Raw genomic sequence first — 19,344 nt, 5'->3', positions numbered from 1 at the left:
CAATCACCTTGCCCAAGAATGGAAGATTTGAGACTGGGCGATAGTTGGCCATCGTGGCCGCATCTAAAGATGGTTTTTTAAGAAGCGGTTTAATAACCGCCTCTTTCAGCGGGTCTGGGAAGGCTCCCTCACGGAGGGAAGCATTCACCACCCCACGAAGCCCATCGCCCAGTCCTTCCCGGCTAGCTTTTATAAGCCAGGATGGGCAAGGATCCAGGAGACAGGTGGTTGGTTTCACTCGTCCAAGCAGCCTGTCCACATCCTCGGAGGTAACAGATTGGAATTGATCCCACTCAACTTGACTAGACAGAACTCTAGCACTCTCCCGCCCCGGCCCTGCTCCCACGGTGGAGTCTACTTCTTCCCGAATCTGAGCGATTTTATCTGCAAAAAACTTTGCAAAATCATTGCAGGAGAACATGTGGCCCGTACTGGGCCCTGATGTTACAGGTGGTTCCGCTAAATTGTGAACCACCTGAAAAAGTCTCCTGCTGCTGTTTTCTGCAGATGCAATAGAGGCGGCGAAGAAATTCTTCTTCGCCGTCGCTATTGCCACTTGGTAGGCTCGACGTTGAGCTCTAACCTGTGTCCGGTCAGATTCAGAATGAGTTATCCGCCACCGGCGCTCTAGCCGTCTCAACGATTGTTTCATTGCCCTCAGATCCGTGGAAAACCACGGGGCTGTCCGGGCTCCATGCAATCGGAGAGGGCGCTTCGGAGCCAAACAGTCAATAGCCCTGGTTAACTCCACATTCCAGCGGGCCACCAGGGAATCAGCTGAAAGGCCATCAACATGGGATAAAGCATCCCCTACCACTCTCTGGAAACCATTTGGCTCCATTAAGTGGCGGGGGCGGACCATCCGAATTGGTCCCACCTCCCTGCAGAGGGGAAGGGTCGCAGAGAAGTCCAGTTGCACCAGGAAGTGATCTGACCATGGCACTTCTTTCGTTTCGCTTTTACTTAGTGTCAGATCACCAACATCCATAGAGGTAAACACCAGGTCCAAGGCATGTCCGCAGCTATGGGTTGGGCCAGACTTATTCAGGGACAGCCCTATGGAGGCCATGCTTTCCACAAAGTCCCGAGCGGCCCCTTGTAAGGTCGTGTCGGCATGGATGTTAAAATCCCCTAGGACGACCAAGCTAGGTGTCTCCAGGAGAACATCCGCCACGACCTGAAGCAGCTCGGGCAGGGAATCCTTGGTGCAGCGGGGAGGTCGGTACACCAAAAGGAATCCTGTACTGCCCCTATTGCCCAACTTCCAGAACATGCACTCGGAAAACTGGGTCTTCCCAATAGGACGCCTGGTGCAAACTAATGACTTCCTAAAAATCACTGCAACCCCCCCTCCCCGCCCACATGACCTGGGTTGCTGTGCGTAAGAGAAACCTGGTGGACAAGCAGCGGCAAGGACAGGCCCATCTGCTTCATCCAACCAAGTCTCTGTTACACATGCCAGGTCAAGTCCTCCATCCATGATCAAGTCATGGATGGCAGTGGTCTTATGAATCATTGACCTGGCATTGCACAGCAGCACCTTCAGGTCATGTGGGTATCCCTTGCTGATTCTAGTATCCATCCGGTCAGGACCAGACCCGGAGGCAGGAATAGTCCTCAGACAACGACTAAACCTGCCCCCTCTGTAATGACGTGGTCTAGTCTTAGCGTAACTCCTCCTCCTACCCGTGATCACTGAGATCGGTTGTCCCAGTGCATCCCCCCCTGTGGAACATGCCCCAGCCATTTTGTGGGCTGGGGCCCACTCCCCGGCAGCCCTGACCCCTCCCCCTAAGAACAAAATAACACCTTAAAAAAACAAACAAAACCAATAAAACAATACAAACAAACGAAAAATAATAATGTAAAAATTACAAAAACATCAAAATAAAAATAAAAAAATTCCCCAAGCCCAACCAAACATCAATCCCACCCCCACCCGCCACATACAAAAAATCCAAAAGAAAAATTTTAAAAACATTTTAAAAACACTCTAAAAACACTCTGTGCCCCCCTGGCAGTAACAACTGTCCTGGTGAGGCCTGTCAGGCCCTGCCCTGGGCCAGGTGGTAAGTGGCAAGAGCAGGGCCCTCAGGCACTCACACAGGGGAGTCTTCCTGGGCAGCAGGCAGCAAGCCGCACGCAGTCCTTATGAGGCCCCAGGCCCCGCCCCAGGCCAGATGGTAAGTGGCAAGAGCAGGGCCCTCAGGCACTCACACAGGGGAGTCTTCCTGGGCAGCAGGCAGCAAGCAGCACGCAGTCCTTATGAGGCTTCAGGCCCCGCCCCAGGCCAGATGGTAAGTGGCAAGAGCAGGGCCCTCAGGCACTCACACAGGGGAGTCTTCCTGGGCAGCAGGCAGCAAGCAGCACGCAGTCCTTATGAGGCCCCAGGCCCCGCCCCAGGCCAGATGGTGAGTGGCAAGAGCAGGGCCCTCAGGGACTCACACAGGGGAGTCCTCCTGGGCAGCAGGCAGCAAGCAGCACGCAGTCCTTATGAGGCTTCAGGCCCCGCCCCAGGCCAGATGATAAGTGGCAAGAGCAGGGCCCTCAGGCACTCAAACAGGGGAGTCCTCCTGGGCAGCAGGCAGCAAGCAGCATGCAGTCCTTATGAGGCCCCAGGCCCTGCCCCAGGCCAGATGGTAAGTGGCAAGAGCAGGGCCCTCAGGGACTCACACAGGGGAGTCCTCCTGGGCAGCGGCAGCAAGCAGCGCGCAGTCCTTATGAGGCCCCAGGCCCCGCCCCAGGCCAGATGGTAAGTGGCAAGAGCAGGGCCCTCAGGCACTCAAACAGGGGAGTCCTCCTGGGCAGCAGGCAGCAAGCAGCATGCAGTCCTTATGAGGCCCCAGGCCCTGCCCCAGGCCAGATGGTAAGTGGCAAGAGCAGGGCCCTCAGGGACTCACACAGGGGAGTCCTCCTGGGCAGCGGCAGCAAGCAGCGCGCAGTCCTTATGAGGCCCCAGGCCCCGCCCCAGGCCAGATGGTAAGTGGCAAGAGCAGGGCCCTCAGGCACTCACACAGGGGAGTCCTCCTGGGCAGCAGGCAGCAAGCAGCACACAGTCCTTATGAGGCTTCAGGCCCCGCCCCAGGCCAGATGGTAAGTGGCAAGAGCAGGGCCCTCAGGCACTCACACAGGGGAGTCCTCCTGGGCAGCAGGCAGCAAGCAGCACGCAGTCCTTATGAGGCTTCAGGCCCCGCCCCAGGCCAGATGGTAAGTGGCAAGAGCAGGGCCCTCAGGCACTCACACAGGGGAGTCCTCCTGGGCAGCAGGCAGCAAGCCGCACGCAGTCCTTATGAGGCTTCAGGCCCCGCCCCAGGCCAGATGGTAAGTGGCAAGAGCAGGGCCCTCAGGCACTCACACAGGGGAGTCCTCCTGGGCAGCAGGCAGCAAGCAGCACACAGTCCTTATGAGGCTTCAGGCCCCGCCCCAGGCCAGATGGTAAGTGGCAAGAGCAGGGCCCTCAGGCACTCACACAGGGGAGTCTTCCTGGGCAGCAGGCAGCAAGCCGCACGCAGTCCTTATGAGGCCCCAGGCCCCGCCCCAGGCCAGATGGTAAGTGGCAAGAGCAGGGCCCTCAGGCACTCACACAGGGGAGTCCTCCTGGGCAGCAGGCAGCAAGCAGCACGCAGTCCTTATGAGGCTTCAGGCCCCGCCCCAGGCCAGATGGTAAGTGGCAGGAAGGAGCAGGGCCCTCAGGCACTCACACAGGGGAGTCCTCCTGGGCAGCAGGCAGCAAGCAGCACGCAGTCCTTATGAGGCTTCAGGCCCCGCCCCAGGCCAGATGATAAGTGGCAAGAGCAGGGCCCTCAGGCACTCAAACAGGGGAGTCCTCCTGGGCAGCAGGCAGCAAGCAGCATGCAGTCCTTATGAGGCCCCAGGCCCTGCCCCAGGCCAGATGGTAAGTGGCAAGAGCAGGGCCCTCAGGGACTCACACAGGGGAGTCCTCCTGGGCAGCGGCAGCAAGCAGCGCGCAGTCCTTATGAGGCCCCAGGCCCCGCCCCAGGCCAGATGGTAAGTGGCAAGAGCAGGGCCCTCAGGCACTCACACAGGGGAGTCCTCCTGGGCAGCAGGCAGCAAGCAGCACACAGTCCTTATGAGGCTTCAGGCCCCGCCCCAGGCCAGATGGTAAGTGGCAAGAGCAGGGCCCTCAGGCACTCACACAGGGGAGTCTTCCTGGGCAGCAGGCAGCAAGCCGCACGCAGTCCTTATGAGGCTTCAGGCCCCGCCCCAGGCCAGGTGGTAAGTGGCAAGAGCAGGGCCCTCAGGCACTCACACAGGGGAGTCTTCCTGGGCAGCAGGCAGCAAGCAGCATGCAGTCCTTATGAGGCCCCAGGCCCCGCCCCAGGCCAGATGGTAAGTGGCAAGAGCAGGGCCCTCAGGCACTCACACAGGGGAGTCCTCCTGGGCAATAGACAAATTGGCTCCTGAACACCCAAAAACCTGGAAGGAAGTTGAAATATACTCGGAGTCGAGAGTGGATTTCATGCTCTTTATTCAGCTCATAGTGGTGAGGAGGAATGGAAGTTCCCCCAGAAAGCCTGCTTTATATACATTATTTACACAATGGGCCCCACGTGATTGGCTAATTCAGGGATTCTCCTGTAGGCCAATCAGGTTACGGATTCACTTCCACCTGGAGCTGGATTGGGTGGCTCCTGTGGATCAATCAGACTGCTGTATTCTGGGTCCTATTGTTCTAGGACCAATCAGACTGTTGCATTCTGAATCCTATTGTTCTAGGACCAATCAGACTGCTGTATTCTGGGTCCTATTGTTCTAGGACCAATCAGACTGCTGCATTCTGAATCCTATTGTTCTAGGACCAATCAGACTGCTGTATTCTGGGTCCTATTGTTCTAGGACCAATCAGACTGCTGCATTCTGAATCCTATTGTTCTAGGACCAATCAGACTGCTGTATTCTGGGTCCTATTGTTCTAGGACCAATCAGACTGCTGCATTCTGAATCCTATTGTTCTAGGACCAATCAGACTGCTGAATTTTGGATCCTATTCAACTTAGTACATAACATAGGTGTTCTGGTTTGCAGACGTTTTTCGGAAGGTGAATGTCTGACGCGGTTTCCGCTTGAGTACAGGAAGCTCCTGCAGCCAATCGGAAGCCGCACCTTGGTTTTCAAACGGTTTCGGGAGTCAAACGGACTTCCGGAATGGATTAAGTTCAAGAACCAAGGTTCCACTGTAAATAAATGATTTGTGTGCAGGAAGGTCCAGGTCCAGTTCATCTCAGAAGGATGAAGGTAGCAGGTGATGTGGAAGACTCCAGAAGACTTGGAGAGGCACTGGCAGAGTGCTCTCAAGGCTGGGCTGGACACCCAAATAGCCTGACCTAGAACGATAGAGTTGGCAGGGACTCTGAGGATCATCTAGTCCACCCCCTTTCAATGTAGGAATAGGCAGCTGTCTCTTTCAGGGATCGAACCTGCAGCCTTGGCACTGTCAGCAGCATGCTTTAACCAACTGAGCTTGCTATAACTGTCCTGTATTCCGTTGATCTCTTGCGCAAGGGCAAGGGCTATAGTAAAATGGCCGGGCACCTGTTCTGCATGCAGAAGGTCCCTGGTTCAGTCCCTCCCATTTCCAGGTATGGCTGGGGGACAGACCTGAGACCTGATGCCAGCCAGTGTGGGCAGTTCTGAGCTAGAAGGACCCGTGGCCTGATTCTGTATAAGGCAACTTCCAATTCTCCAACTCCATTTATAGTGTTCATTTTATTTTTTATTTTTTTATAATAATATTTTATTAAGTTTAAAAATAGAGAAGGACATCACCAAACAAAGAACAATAAAAACACTAAAACAAGATTTCACAATACATAAAATACAAACATTTAACCTAAAAAAGAAAAAAAGAAAAGAAGAAAAAAAACACACCAGTCAACACACAAAAGTAAAATAAGAAAAAACACAAATCACTCTTTTCTAGTTATTCAACATTGATTAACTTATTTTCCTGACTTCCTCACGTCTCCCTTTTTTGTATCCCTTTTTGACAGTTGGTTCAGCAAATTCATATCCTACCACTTTGTCCTTAAATATCCTACCTCCCAAATTTATAATTTCAAACTTTTACTCTCGTCACTAAAACCCCTTCATTTCATTTCAATGTCATCAGCATTCATACATTTTACACTGCTTCTGTAAATAAATTTTAAATTTCCTCCAATCTTCTTCCACCAAATCTTCTCCCTGGTCTATAGTGTTCATTTTATTGCATTTATTGACTTTCCCCAAAATCCTGGAACAAGATTTCATTAAAATGTGGAGGCTCTCTGCTTTCTCTCTTCTTTTCTTTTAAGTTTCTAACCCTCTTGACTTCAAGGAGCAATTACAAAAGGCAAGTTTCGGTCAGCCTTTAAGTTGCACGAAGCCAATTTATTGCAAAATAAAGGCAGCTGCAAACGAGCCAGGACAGAATTCTCATTCGAGCCCTGAGCACACCTCTCCTCCCAGCTCTGGTGCCTTTTTCTTATTTCTCCCTCCTGAGTCTGAAATTCCTTTGACCCGCTCAGAGAATACGCTTGGAACGTGCCTGGTGGGAAGAACAGAATCCCGCCGAGAGCAAAAATGGCTGCTTTGTTCTGCCTTTGCAAAAAAACACCTTGATAAGACTTTGCTTTGATTCCCTGAGATGTGTGGCGAAGAGTGAGCAATAAAACAGTCTCTCTCTTGTTGCAGGCTACCTTAAGTGCGATACGGACGATGGCTGTGAGAACAAAGAAGAAGTCGGGGGTGAAGAACTTTTTGACACCGTCAATTCCTCGATCGTCTCCGGGGACAGCATCAGGTTCTTTGTGAATGTCAACTTGGATGTACAGCAGAACGTTACAGGTAAGGATGCTGTCTCCTTCATACCTGAGACCATCTTGGTGTGTCTCTCTCTCATAAATTCCCGTCTGGTTGTAAAATTGTTTTCCATGGCCTGGTTTGCACATCACTTTTTAGATCGCAGCTAAGCTGAACGATGGGACGCGGGTGGCGCTGTGGGTTTAACCACAGAGACTAGGACTTGCCGATCAGAAGATCGGCGGTTCGAATCCCGCGACGGGGTGAGCTCCCGTTGCTCGGTCCCTGCTCCTGCCAACCTAGCAGTTCGAAAGCACATCAAGTGCAAATAGATAAATAGGTACCACTCTGGCAGGAAGGTAATCGGCATTTCCGTGCGCTGCTCTGGTTTGCCAGAAGCGGCTTAGTCATGCTGGCCACATGACCCGGAAGCTGTACGCTGGCTCCCTCGGCCAATAAAGCGAGATGAGCGCCACAACCCCAGAGTCGGCCACAACTGGACCTAATGGTCAGGGGTCCCTTTACCTTTTAAGCTTAACGATGGCTTAAAGGTGGATACCATTGTGTTGGTGATGGGGAGAAAATCATCCCTCCTTCGCTCCTTCTCTGGTCCTGCTGCCGCCATGCTACTGGCAACTAAACCATGGTTTGATTGAACCTTGTATCCAAGCCCAGGCTCATGGCATGTCTCTCTCCCAACAAGCCTGTATTTGGATGTTAACACTAAACTAAAACACGTCTCAACTCCAAGTAGCGGCCGTGATCTTCTCCCTGTGTAACACCAGGCTGTGCGTTCACCTTTAAACCATAGTTAAGCTTAACCATGGTTTACAGTGTTGTGCGAATGAGAATGGGGCTGTTTCTCATTTTGCACAAGGCGGCCGTCTTGGCGCATGTTAGAGGACTCGGTTGTGTGACAGCGCATGAGTGTTCAAAATGGGAAGACTCTTTGGGGTGTGTTTATTGAACTCAAACAGGAATTGGCCTCACTTCTGTAAGTGTGACCATGCGACTAATACAAGTTGAACCAAGACTGGGTGGGCTGGCCTAAGCAGAGGGAGTGACAGGGGTAAAGAGGCTGCCCTTAATAAAATATCCTTTTCCTGGCACGATTGGAAAATGTTTCCATCTTCCCAGAGAGAGATTTGTAAAAAGCTGGGAAACACTGAATTAGCCCCTAAAGTGTTAAGACTTAACAGAACGCTCTCCCCCCACAAAAAACACACACCTAAGGCTACGGATACATGTGTGTGGCATCCTGTTGAAGTCAATTTTGAAGACGCAGGCTGCTTTCTATTTGCAGAAGAATTGGAAGGTTTTTTTATTTGAAACTCTGTTTGCATGCGCCTTCGTGCCACGTTTCTATATGCAACAAGGTGTATAATGGTACAGTTGATCGCATCAGGAGGCGAACAAAGCACGGGCACAACAGAGGCGCAAAGAGTCGTCTCCATCATTTTTACAATACATAATTTCCCCCATAACGTCCCGCTTGTCTTCTCTTCCATCTGCGCTGTTTGCTGTCTGTGTTAGCACAACAGCAGGTGCCTGAGCTTATGGGAAATCTCGTTCCGTGCCAGGGGTTGTCAAACATTTTGGGCCTGTGGATACATTTCCAGACGGGGGAAACTGTTGTGAGAATTGCACACGGACACACACACACACACACTGCAACCAAGCACACACCACAAATCTCTTCAGTTGCCTGCAACAGAATGCTGCCTCCAAGCTTAATTTCAGCAAGAGGAAAGGCGGGGGAAAGGAGGCACTGTGGGCACCAGGGAAGGCCTCTGCATATGTGCCCTTGGGCATCACATTGGTAACCCCCTGTAAAGCCCATCTGAAGCCCTGCTGCCAGTCAGCTCGATGCCCCAATGGCCTGGTTCAGTATAAAGCACTTCCTTTGTTCTTAAAATTGAAAGAAAAGGCTGTAGCTGTCAGGAGCAGGTCAGCAGCTCATGGAAACAAAGTTTGTGCAGGAGGTCAGGCCTAGTGAGCTCAGCAGCTCGAATTGGTAGATCTTGCCCCTGTTGTGGGGACTGAAGATCCCACAGTTCCCACAGTCTCCTTCCTTCCCGGGTCCTTCCCAAGCAATCTGAGACTATGCCGCCATGCCTGAATTTGCCCCTCCCGCTTCAGACCTCTTCTGGTTCTGGGAGTCCATTGGGGAGAGGGGCTGGTTGCAGCAGGAGGGAGATACTCCCTGGATTCTTCAGCCTCATCTCTGCCTCTTGGCCCTTCCCCTACTCTCCAACCTTTGCTTTTGCCTCTGATTCTGGACTGCTCTCTGCCACAGACTCTCTCAGCTCACGAAACCCTGCTGCCTCTTCTGACGCCTCTTCCTCCCAGTCTGCTCCCTCTTCTCCCTCCGACCACGCGTTGTCGACCCACCACTAATCCCCTGGCTCTGAGCTTTCTTCCCCTGGCAATTCCCAGCGGTTGCCTCCCTCCCACTCCTCTGCATCCAGCCAGTCCATAACGGTAGCTCACCTGGAAAACTGCTACCAGTCAATGTAGACCACACTGAGTTAAATAGACCAGTGCTCTGATTTGGCACAAAGCAATTTCATATGTTTCTGTGGCCCTGTGTAGCGCATCTCTCTCTTTCTCTCTCTAGCTAGGCTGCCCTTCTCCGCCTAGGGAGAAACCACCTCTTTAACTCATCTGCATTAGCTACTGCTATGTTTCTCTCCCACAAACTGCGGTGTACCATATTTTTCACTCTATAGGGCGCACCTAGTTTTTTTTGGGGGGGGGGGAAATAAAGAAGAAAAATTTGCTGGCTGTCTTGGCTTCCTCTTTAGCCACGCACAACCTCTCCAGCCGGGAGAGGCTGCACGTGGCTTCATTTTTAGCCGCAGGGCTGGGGAACAGGTCCGGGAGCAGTGGCAAGCGCTGCAGATAGCTGCCCGAAGCCCAGGGTGCGCAGCGCTGTGCTCCCCGGGCTTCGGGCTGCAGGCTGCAATCCGCAAGCCTTCGGAGCCCGGCAGGAACTCCCGCCGCACTCCGAAGGCTTGCGGATAGCTTCCTGAAGCCTGGAGAGCGAGCGGGGTCGGTGTGCACCGACCGCTCTTGCACTCCAGGCTTCAGTGAAAGCCTGCATTCGCTCCATAGGACGCACACACATTTCCCCTTCATTTTTGGAGGGGAAAAAGTGCGTCATATGGAGCAAAAAATACAGTATATCTTTCCACCCTTCTCCTTGCACCACAAGGCGCTTTCTTCTCTCTGCACCTTGAGATACGCCGACGCTGACAATGCAATAAGCCCGACGGCCCCCGGAGGGTTGGGTGGGGAGCTGGACGCAGGGCGAGGCGAAATGAGGGGCAGCTAAATTTAGCACCTTCCCCTTGGGGTGTGCATGGAGGAATGCCAGAATGTCGGCCTGCTCATTGTGCCCCCGCTGCGTCCGTGTCTTGCTATTCTGTTTACGCAATCGATTGTGCCATTATTTGCCTCTCTGCTATTCGAAAAATCCTGCCCTTGTGAATTAGCATTGTTCGACTGCAGAGGAAAAAACCCTCGCCGGAATGAATAGAGGATGCCGGCCCCTTGCTCTTAGCTTTCCCCGGCTGGTCTAAGGCCTTTTCCCCTGCTGCTTTCGCAAGCTGCAAGTTACGTGACTCCCATCGCCTGCTGAACCCAAACATGCGCCGTATAACGCTTGGCCCACAGCTGTGAGGCGTCTGTCTTGCAGTGCAGAGAGGAGTCCGGCTGGTAGCTGTCAACTTTTCCCTTTTCTTGTGAGGAATCCTATTCGGAATAAGGGAATTTCCCTTAAAAAAGGGGAGAAGTTGACAACTGTGGTCTGGCTGCCAGATGAGGCCAAAGGCCCATCCAATCCAGTGACCAGCCAGATGTGGCGATGGGAAACCTCTGAGCAGGACCTGAGTTCTGCCTGGAACTGCCTGCCTATTAACACTGGACAGGCACCTTTGCTATGCTGTTTTACGACTTCTTCTAAAAACGTCACTCCATGCCGGGAAGGCTACCCAGACACATCGTTTAGTTATATATACATTAGGTTTTTTTTAAAAAAAAAAATATTCTGCTGGTTTCTATCTGTGCATCATGGATGATCACTTTATATACCCTGCCTAGAGATGTGCAGTGGAACCTTGGTTCTCAAACTTAATCTGTTCGACTCCCAAAACCGTTCAAAAACCAAGGCATGGCTTCTAATTGGCTGCAGGAGGTTCCTGCAGTTAAACAGAAGCCTCATCGGACGTTCAGCTTCCGAAAAATGTTCGAAAACTGGAACACTTAATTCCAGGTTTTTGGCATTCGGGAGCCGATTTGTTCGTCAACTAAGCCGTTTGAGAAACAAGGTATGACTGTATTTCTTTTTGATTAAGCAGTTTGCATGTTTTCCCAAGTAAATAATAAGAGCGCATGAGAGAGGGTGGCGCACTTTGGAGAAGGTGGCGCACCTCTTTATGCACATCCAGAAACTGACAATCCGTTCTCTAAATCAGGGGGGGCAACTTGAATAAAATATTGTGGGGTGCAGATAAGCCCCGCCCCCCGCATCATTGATCACACACCATTTGAATGCCCATCAACTTTGGGGAGGCTAGGCCCCCGCAAATAATTTATTGGTGGGGCTGAAAAGACCCTAGGAGTTGACTTGTGTGCTCTAAAATAACATGTTACCCTTCCTGTTACTCTTCTTCCTAAACTCTGGTGGGCTCTTAGGGCTGCTGGAAAGGCTGTTCTATAGTTTGTCTTGTGGATCTAGGGATCTTAGTGGACCTCAAGCTTAGCACAAGTCAACAGTGTGATCCAGCAGCAAATAAAGCTAATGCTATTCTAGGCTGCATAGACAGGGTCAAAGGAAGCACCGTATTTTTCGCTCTATAAGACACACTTTTTCCCCTTCAAAAATGAAGGGGAAATGTGTGTGCGTCCTATGGAGCGAATGCAGGCTCCTTGGCTTCAGCGATAGCAACGCAAAGCCTCCGAAGCGCAGAGGGAGAGCTCCCCCCGCGCTCCGGAGGCTTCTAGTTGCTTTCGCTGAAGCCGCCTGAAGGGAACTCCCGCTGCGCTCCAGGGGCTTCAGGCAGCTATCCGCAAGCCTTCGGAGCGCAGCAGGAGTTCCTGCTGCGCTCCAAAGGCTTGCGGATAGCCGCCTGAAGCCTGGAGAGTGAGAGGGGTCGGTGCACACCGATCCCTCTTGCTGTTCTGGCTTCGCTTCGCTGGAGAGGCGCTGCACAGTTTTCCCTCTCTGCGCAGCGCCCCTTCAGCAAAGTGGGAGGAGAAATGGAAGGGGCTTTGTTTCTCCTGCTGCTTCGCTGAAGGGGCGCTGAGCAGAGAGGGGGAGAATCCCCCCCCCCTGTTTCCCCCCTCCTATGGTCCGGTGCATCCTATAGAGGGAAAAATACGGTAATGCTCTATTGAGCCTTGGTCAGACCACACCACTATTGTTTCCAGTTCTGGGTACCACCATTGAAGAAGGATGTGGACAAGCTGGGACATGTACAGAGGAGGCCAACCAAGATGATCAAGGGTCTGGAAACCAAGCCTGATGAGGAACGGTTGAGGGAATTGGGTATGTTTAACCAGGAAAAGAGACAGAGAAGAGATGTGATAGGCATCTCAAGCGTTGTTAGTTGAGAGAGGGAACAAGCTTTTTTTCCTCCCGCTCTGGAGGGTAGAACTCGAACCCAAGGCTTCACGTTACAAGAAAGGAGATTTTGACTAAACTTCAGGAAGAACTTTCTGGTGGTAAGAGCTGTTTGAGAGTGGAACGGACTCTCTCACTCCCTGGACCAAAGACTTGGTTTGGGGTTCATTGGCTAAGTGCTCACATCCATCATTATTTGATGGAAGGGAGAAATTCCTACTTGAAGGTGTGGTATCGCTTTGAGAGCAATTTCTTGGGAACGGTTTGCACAGAGGCCACTGCACATCTCAGAGACTCGCTTCGAACAACAAAGTGTTAAATAAAATTTGAAGCCGTCCGCTCTCTATGCACAGGCTCAAAGGTATGACTCATGCAACCTCAGTCTTCAGAAGGCTGCTGGAATATAAATTTCTCTGGGCGTTAGTGCTTCCTAGAAATTGCGCGACACGCTTAGTTTCTAAAGTATCTCTTCCAAATCATTATGCACTGTAGAAGAGCAATTTAAAAATGCAGTGCATTCGAATTTAATCTAAGCACACAGGCTGTTCAAATATTATTGTTATTGCCCATTAGGCTGCCGCTGCCACATTCTGAAATTAATGATTAATTGAACTCCACAGCTGCACGCAAATGTGTCCCAGTTTCCTGCAAAAACTGGCAATTTTGGTTGAGGTAGGAAGGCTAAGGCCTGTTAAGGGTTGTCCATTTTGGCAGAGGCTGATTTCTCCCTTGGCTGTATTGGTCCATCGATGTCTCAGCCAATCAGGGAACATGTCAAAATACTACATAGCCAATCAGATTTGATCCGCAAGATGATGCAAGTGAGAGCAATTGCAATAATTAAACGTTTTCACAAGGAGTGCTGAAACATTGCCAGAGACAGACATCCTTTTTTGGCGTGATTGACACCATTTGTCAAAACGAAACGAAACACCTTGCTCTGCTAATCTTTAAATGTTAAGTTTTAATCTGTGCTCAGGAGGTGTGCCTAGTCTTTGCTCAGTGCTTCGTTCTCATATCTGAGAAGCGGTTTTGGCATACAGTCATACCTCATGTTATGTTTGCTTCATGTTACGTTTTTTCAGGTTGCGTCCCGCCGCGACCCAGAAGTACCGGAAAGGGTTATTTCTGGGTTTCGCTGCTCGCACATGCGGAGTAGCGCTAAATCGCGCATGCGCACAAGCGCCAAATCACGCTGCGCACCTGCGCAGATACAACGCTTCAGGTTGCGGGCTTTTCATGTTGCGAACAGGCCTCCGGAACGGATCCTGTTTGCAACCAAAGGTACCACTGTACTGCAGCAAGCTGGCACCTAGCTACCCTCAGGCTGAATATTTTTAAATAACGAAATGAAAACATAAGAAGGGTCCCCATCTAGGCCAGTATCCTGTTCTCACAGTGGCCAACCAGATGCGTCATCTGGGAATGCCAACAGCAGGATTCGAACACAAGAGCCCTCTTCCGTCTTGTGGTTTCCAGTAACTGATATTCATAAGCATCACTGCCTCTGATTGTGAGGCAGAGGAGAGCCATCAGGGCTGGTAGCCATCGACAGGCCTCTTCTTCCTCCTCCCAAAACATCTGGGAGGGGAAGTCCTTTTCCGACTGCCACTGCTTCTTCTTCAGTTGACAGAGACCATGCTTGTATATTCTTTTTTTTTTTTTACTATTTATATTTTATTGAGGAGATAATAATAATAATAATAATAATAATAATAATAATAATAATAATAATAATTTATACTCCGCCCATCTGGCTGGGTTTCCCCAGCCACTCTGGGCGGCTTCCAACTAAATATTACAAACAATACAGCATCAGACATTAAAAACTTCCCTAAAAGTAAAATAGTTGTTTATTGCCTTGATATCTGTTGGGAGGGTGTTCCACAGGGCAGGCGCCACTACCGAGAAGGCCCTCTGCCTGGTTACTTGTAACCTCACTTCTTGCGGCGAGGGAACTGCCAGAAGGCCCTCGGCTTATAATTTTTTTAAAAAATAATTTTTATTATTTTTCCATTTAAACATATATAATCACATCATCATTATCCACATTACTTCTTCGGCTCTTTAGAGCCTATCGACTTCCTTCCCTCCCACCTGATGGCTTTCAAAAGTAATCTTTGTATCACTGCATTTTATATATTTCCCAATTCTAATATAACTCATGGCAAGATACCTCAAAATTTAAATAAATATAGAAAGGTAAGAAATTTCTCATTACAAGTCTTTGGGTCACCCTGCTGTGTTGTTAATTGCTTACAATGATCTTTCAAATATTGTATACATTCGCTCCAGTCCTTTTGGAATACTTGATTATGCTGGTTTCGGGTTTTCCCCATCAGCTTCGCCAGTTCCGCAAAGTCTATCTTCTTCATCTGCCACTCTTCTTTTATTGAGATTATAATAGTGAGTTAAAGGAAATAAAAGGGAGGGGGAAAGAATAGAAAAGAGAAAAATAAAGAGGGTACATTAAAAACATTATAAAAAGCAAAGGAAAACAGCAGTAAGAAAATAACCATAAAGTATAGGGACGCGGGTGGCGCTGCGGGTTAAACCACAGAGCCTAGGACTTGCCGATCAGAAGGTCAGCAGTTCGAATCCCCGCGACGGGGTGAGCTCCCATTGCTTGGTCCCTGCTCCTGCCAACCTAGCAGTTCGAAAGCACGTCAAAGTGCAAGTAGATAAATAGTTACCGCTCCGGCGGGAAGATAAACGGCGTTTCCGAGCGCTGCTCTGGTTCGCCAGAAGCGGCTTAGTCATGCTGGCCACATGACCCGGAAGCTGTCCACTGGCTCCTTCGGCCAATAAAGCAAGATGAGCGCCGCAACCCAGAGTCGGCCACGACTGGACCTAATGGTCAGGGGTCCCTTTACCTTTACTTTATAATTAAGGTTACAAAACTTTGGAGTATATATGTAGAGGTATAAATTAATCACTGTGGTATATGTTGATTTAGGTGCCACTATAGTTTCGATAAATACGTTTCAAATATCATTAAATTTGTCCATGCTACGTAATGGTAAACTACCTTAAAAGCCTTTTCAGGAGAGGTGGGTTTTTTTGGAATTAACACCTCAGCCTGATGGAACAGAATCCAGGAGGATCCAATGCAATTCTGGGCTGCATCAATAGGAGTATAGCATCTAGATCAAGGGAAGTAATAGTGCCACTGTATTCTGCTCTGGTCAGACCTTACCTGGAGTACTGTGTCCAGTTCTGGGCACCACAGTTCAAGAAGGACACTGACAAACTGGAACGTGTCCAGAGGAGGGCAACCAAAATGCTCAAAGGCCTGGAAACGATGCCTTATGAGGAACGGCTAAGGGAGCTGGGCATGTTTAGCCTGGAGAAAAGGAGGTTAAGGGGTGATATGATAGCCATGTTCAAATATATAAAAGGATGTCACATAGAGGAGGGAGAAAGGTTGTTTTCTGCTGCTCCAGAGAAGCGGACACGGAGCAATGGATCCAAACTACAAGAAAGAAGATTCCACCTAAACATTAGGAAGAACTTCCTGACAGTAAGAGCTGTTCGACAGTGGAATTTGCTGCCAAGGAGTGTGGTGGAGTCTCCTTCTTTGGAGGTCTTTAAGCAGAGGCTTGACAACCATATGTCAGGAGTGCTCTGATGGTGTTTCCTGCTTGGCAGGGGGTTGGACTCGATGGCCCTTGTGGTCTCTTCCAACTCTATGATTCTAGGAAGAGAGTCTACAGTGATGACCATTACATTTTTATCCCACCTTTTCTCTGAAGAGTTAAAGGTGCTGCACGCAATTCTTCGCCTCCCCATTTTATCCCCACAATGACCGTGTGAGGTAGGTTAGAGTGAAATAAGAGTGTCCCAATGAGCTTTGTGGTTGGCCCAGGATCTGAACCCAGGTCTCCCAGGTCCGGTTCAAACACTCGTAACCACAATTAGCATTTGGAGTTGAGCCTGGAAACCGACTGACAGAAAACGCAGCCAGGCCAGAATTCAGGTTATATCCTTGGGTCCGCCTGGTCCCGTTCAGCAATCCGCCTGCCGAATTCTGTGCCAGCCAAAGTTTCTGCAACTGTCTCCAAACGCAGCCCCAGGCGTCGCGCAGTGCAGTAGTCTAACCTAGATTGCTAAAACGGCGGTGATACAGAAGCCAGTACCATATCCTCCAACATTTCTCCAATGAAAATACAGTGGACGCTCAGGTTGCGAACATGATCCATGCGGGATGCACATTTGCAGCCCACAGTGGCGTGTCTGCGCACGTGCGGGTTGCGATTCGGCGCGCCTGTGCATGCGCAAAGCGTGATTTAGCGCTTCTGCGCAACCGCGAAACCCGGAAGTAACCCGATCCGTTACTTCCAGGTTTCGGCGGGTGCGTAACCTGAAAAACCGCAACCTGAAGTGGCTGTGACCCGAGGTATGACTGTAGGTGTACAGCGAGACATTGTGGGATCAAATCGGAAACCGGGACGGCTTCTGTAAATCCAAGACTGTCCCTGGAAAACAGGGACACTTGGAGGATCTGCAATGCTCCCTTTTGTCAGTGACCTTTCTGGCTTCGCTACTGGTCTTGAACATGACGGCGATTATTGCAAAGGCAGAATTTCTGGTGGTTTTGGGGGGGGCTTGTAGCTTGCTGTGGCTGCTCTCATTTTCCCTTCCAACCCCCTATGTCACTGACTAGATGGACAACTGACCTAGTTGTCCCCCTGCCCCATTGATAGGTCAGACCGCTCTCCTAATAGCATTTAACTCCTGTTTTAATAGACCATTGGGAACAGACGTTTTATACCCTTTAAAACTATGTTCTGAGCTCTCTGGGAGCACTTAACTCCTAACAGGCTCATCTGAGCCATGCGATTGAAAGGAACAACCCCTTTACTGTTCATGTTGTTATTTATTAGGTTTAGAAAACATGCCCAGAGCCTCAGGGCGTTTGGATGCATGTGGATAATGCAAGTATAATAAATCTCATACTTGTGCTGTCATAGGCTTGCTTTTAAAACTGTCAATGTGCTAAACTTTAGCATAATTTTGCCTGGGGGAGTGAAGGAGAGGGAGGGGAAAAAGAACAGGGCTTGCACAATTTATTGAAGCTAGTCAAGTTGGAAGTCTGTCTTGTGGAATTCAGGGCTGCGCTATGTTTTTTAATGGTTTCCCCCCCCATCCCACCTTAGAATCATAGAATAACAGAATTGGAAGGAATCCTGAAGATTGTTTAGTCGAATCCCCTGCAATGCAGTTGTCCCGGACGGGGATCGAACCTGCAACCTTGGCGTGATCAGCGCCACGCCACGTTCCCAACAACGGAGCTATCCAGGCTGACATTGGGACATTTTGTATACAGTGGTACCTTGGTTCTCAGACTTAATCCATTCTGGAAGTCCGTTCCAAAACCAAGGCGCGCTTTGGTCATGCCAAACGGATCAATCCGTTCCAGACTTTAAAAACAACCTCTAAAACAGCAATTTAAGATGAATTTTACTATCTAACGAGACCATTGAGCAATAAAATGAAAGCAATAAACAATGTACTGCAGTAACACAATCAATCAATCAATCAATCAATCGGTAGTTGAACTGGGTTCCACACAGTCACAGAAACAAAAAGGAAAGAGCCAGAAAAACGCAAAATAAATAGCGAAAACAGACAGACCTCAGCGTAACACTCTAAACCAGTGTTTCTCAACCTGTGGGTCCCCAGATGTTGTTGGACTACATCTCCCATCATTCCTAGCCAGCATGACCAGTGGTCAAGGATGATGGGAGTTGTAATCCAACAACATCTGGGGAACCCACAGGTTGAGAGCCGTTGCAACGGAAGCGTAACACTCAAAACGGAGCTTGTTTGGCTTCCGAAAAAAGTTTGCAAACCAGAACACTTACCTCTGGGTTTGCAGTGTTTGGGTTCCAAGTTGTTTTAGTACCAAGACGTTTGAGAACCAAGGTACCACTGTATTGGAAAAGAACTGTGCTGTACCCTACACGTGGCAGGTCTTTTTTGGGGGGCGGGTAAGGATAAGAGCATTCAGAAATATGACCTGAGTCTGCCTCTCAGGTTTCTGAGGCCACTTCCATGTCTTAAGAGCAAAGGCAGATTCGTAGAACCATGTTAAATTATGTGCCCAAGAAGTTACTAGTCCTTAGGAAGGTATCTGACGAGTCTGCAGGTTTGTGATAGCTTTAGTGGTGGAAGGAAATAGCTCTGTGTATAGTAACTACTACAACATCCCAGCAGAATGAAAAATACAGGGAATTAGATGTGAGCGTTGTTGCTCAAAGGTAGGAGAATAACGCAGCTATTTAGAATCAGAGAATTGTAGAGTTTGAAAGGACATCAAGGGTCATCTAGTCCAACCCTCTGGAATGAAGGAATCTCAACTGAAGTATCCAGGACAGATGGCCATCCAACCTTTGGAACTTAAGCCTCTGAAGATAAAGGGTTGATTCACACATTCTGTCTTTCAGGTACAAGGTGTCTGCCGTGGATAATTCCTGTGTTCTGGACTTGCAAGTGTTTTTCATTGTCCTAGACCAGGGGTCAGCAAACTTTTTCAGGAGGGTGCCAGTCCACAGTCCCTCAGACCTTGTGGGGGGCCGGACTATATTTTGGGGGGGGGGATGAACGAATTCCTGTGCCCCACAAATAACCCAGAGATGCATTTTAAATAAAAGCACACATTCTACTCATATAAAAACACGCTGATTCCTGGACCGTCCGGGGGCCGGATTGAGAAGGTGATTGGGCCAGATCCGGCTCCCAGGCCTTAGTTTGTCTACCCATGTCCTAGACCTAGACAACCAGTGCCAGGAGGAAAACACAAGTTATTTGGTGGTGACGCCATTTCTCATTCCACAGCACAGCACAGCTTGATTGATTGATTGATTGTATTTCTACCCCACTGTTCAAAGGAATCCCAAAGCAGCTTACAAGCAATAAAT

General features: G+C 49.8%; 1 protein-coding gene across 6 annotated transcripts in view; it reads left to right on the top strand.

Annotated features, from left to right (window-relative positions):
* Positions 1-19,344, top strand: part of SLC4A11 (solute carrier family 4 member 11) — a 241,052-nt gene that overhangs the window by 131,422 nt on the left and 90,286 nt on the right. For all 6 annotated transcript variants that reach the window (XM_053402104.1, XM_053402102.1, XM_053402101.1 and 3 more), the window contains exon 3: positions 6,694-6,846. In XM_053402104.1, the coding sequence (XP_053258079.1) occupies positions 6,694-6,846 (153 nt within the window). The remainder of the gene's footprint in view (positions 1-6,693; positions 6,847-19,344) is intronic.

The sequence above is a fragment of the Podarcis raffonei genome, chromosome 9 (genome assembly GCF_027172205.1).
Source record: "Podarcis raffonei isolate rPodRaf1 chromosome 9, rPodRaf1.pri, whole genome shotgun sequence".
Taxonomy (NCBI): domain Eukaryota; kingdom Metazoa; phylum Chordata; class Lepidosauria; order Squamata; family Lacertidae; genus Podarcis; species Podarcis raffonei.
Note: the sequence above shows the minus strand (reverse complement) of the source record. Positions and strands in the feature narration are given on the sequence as shown.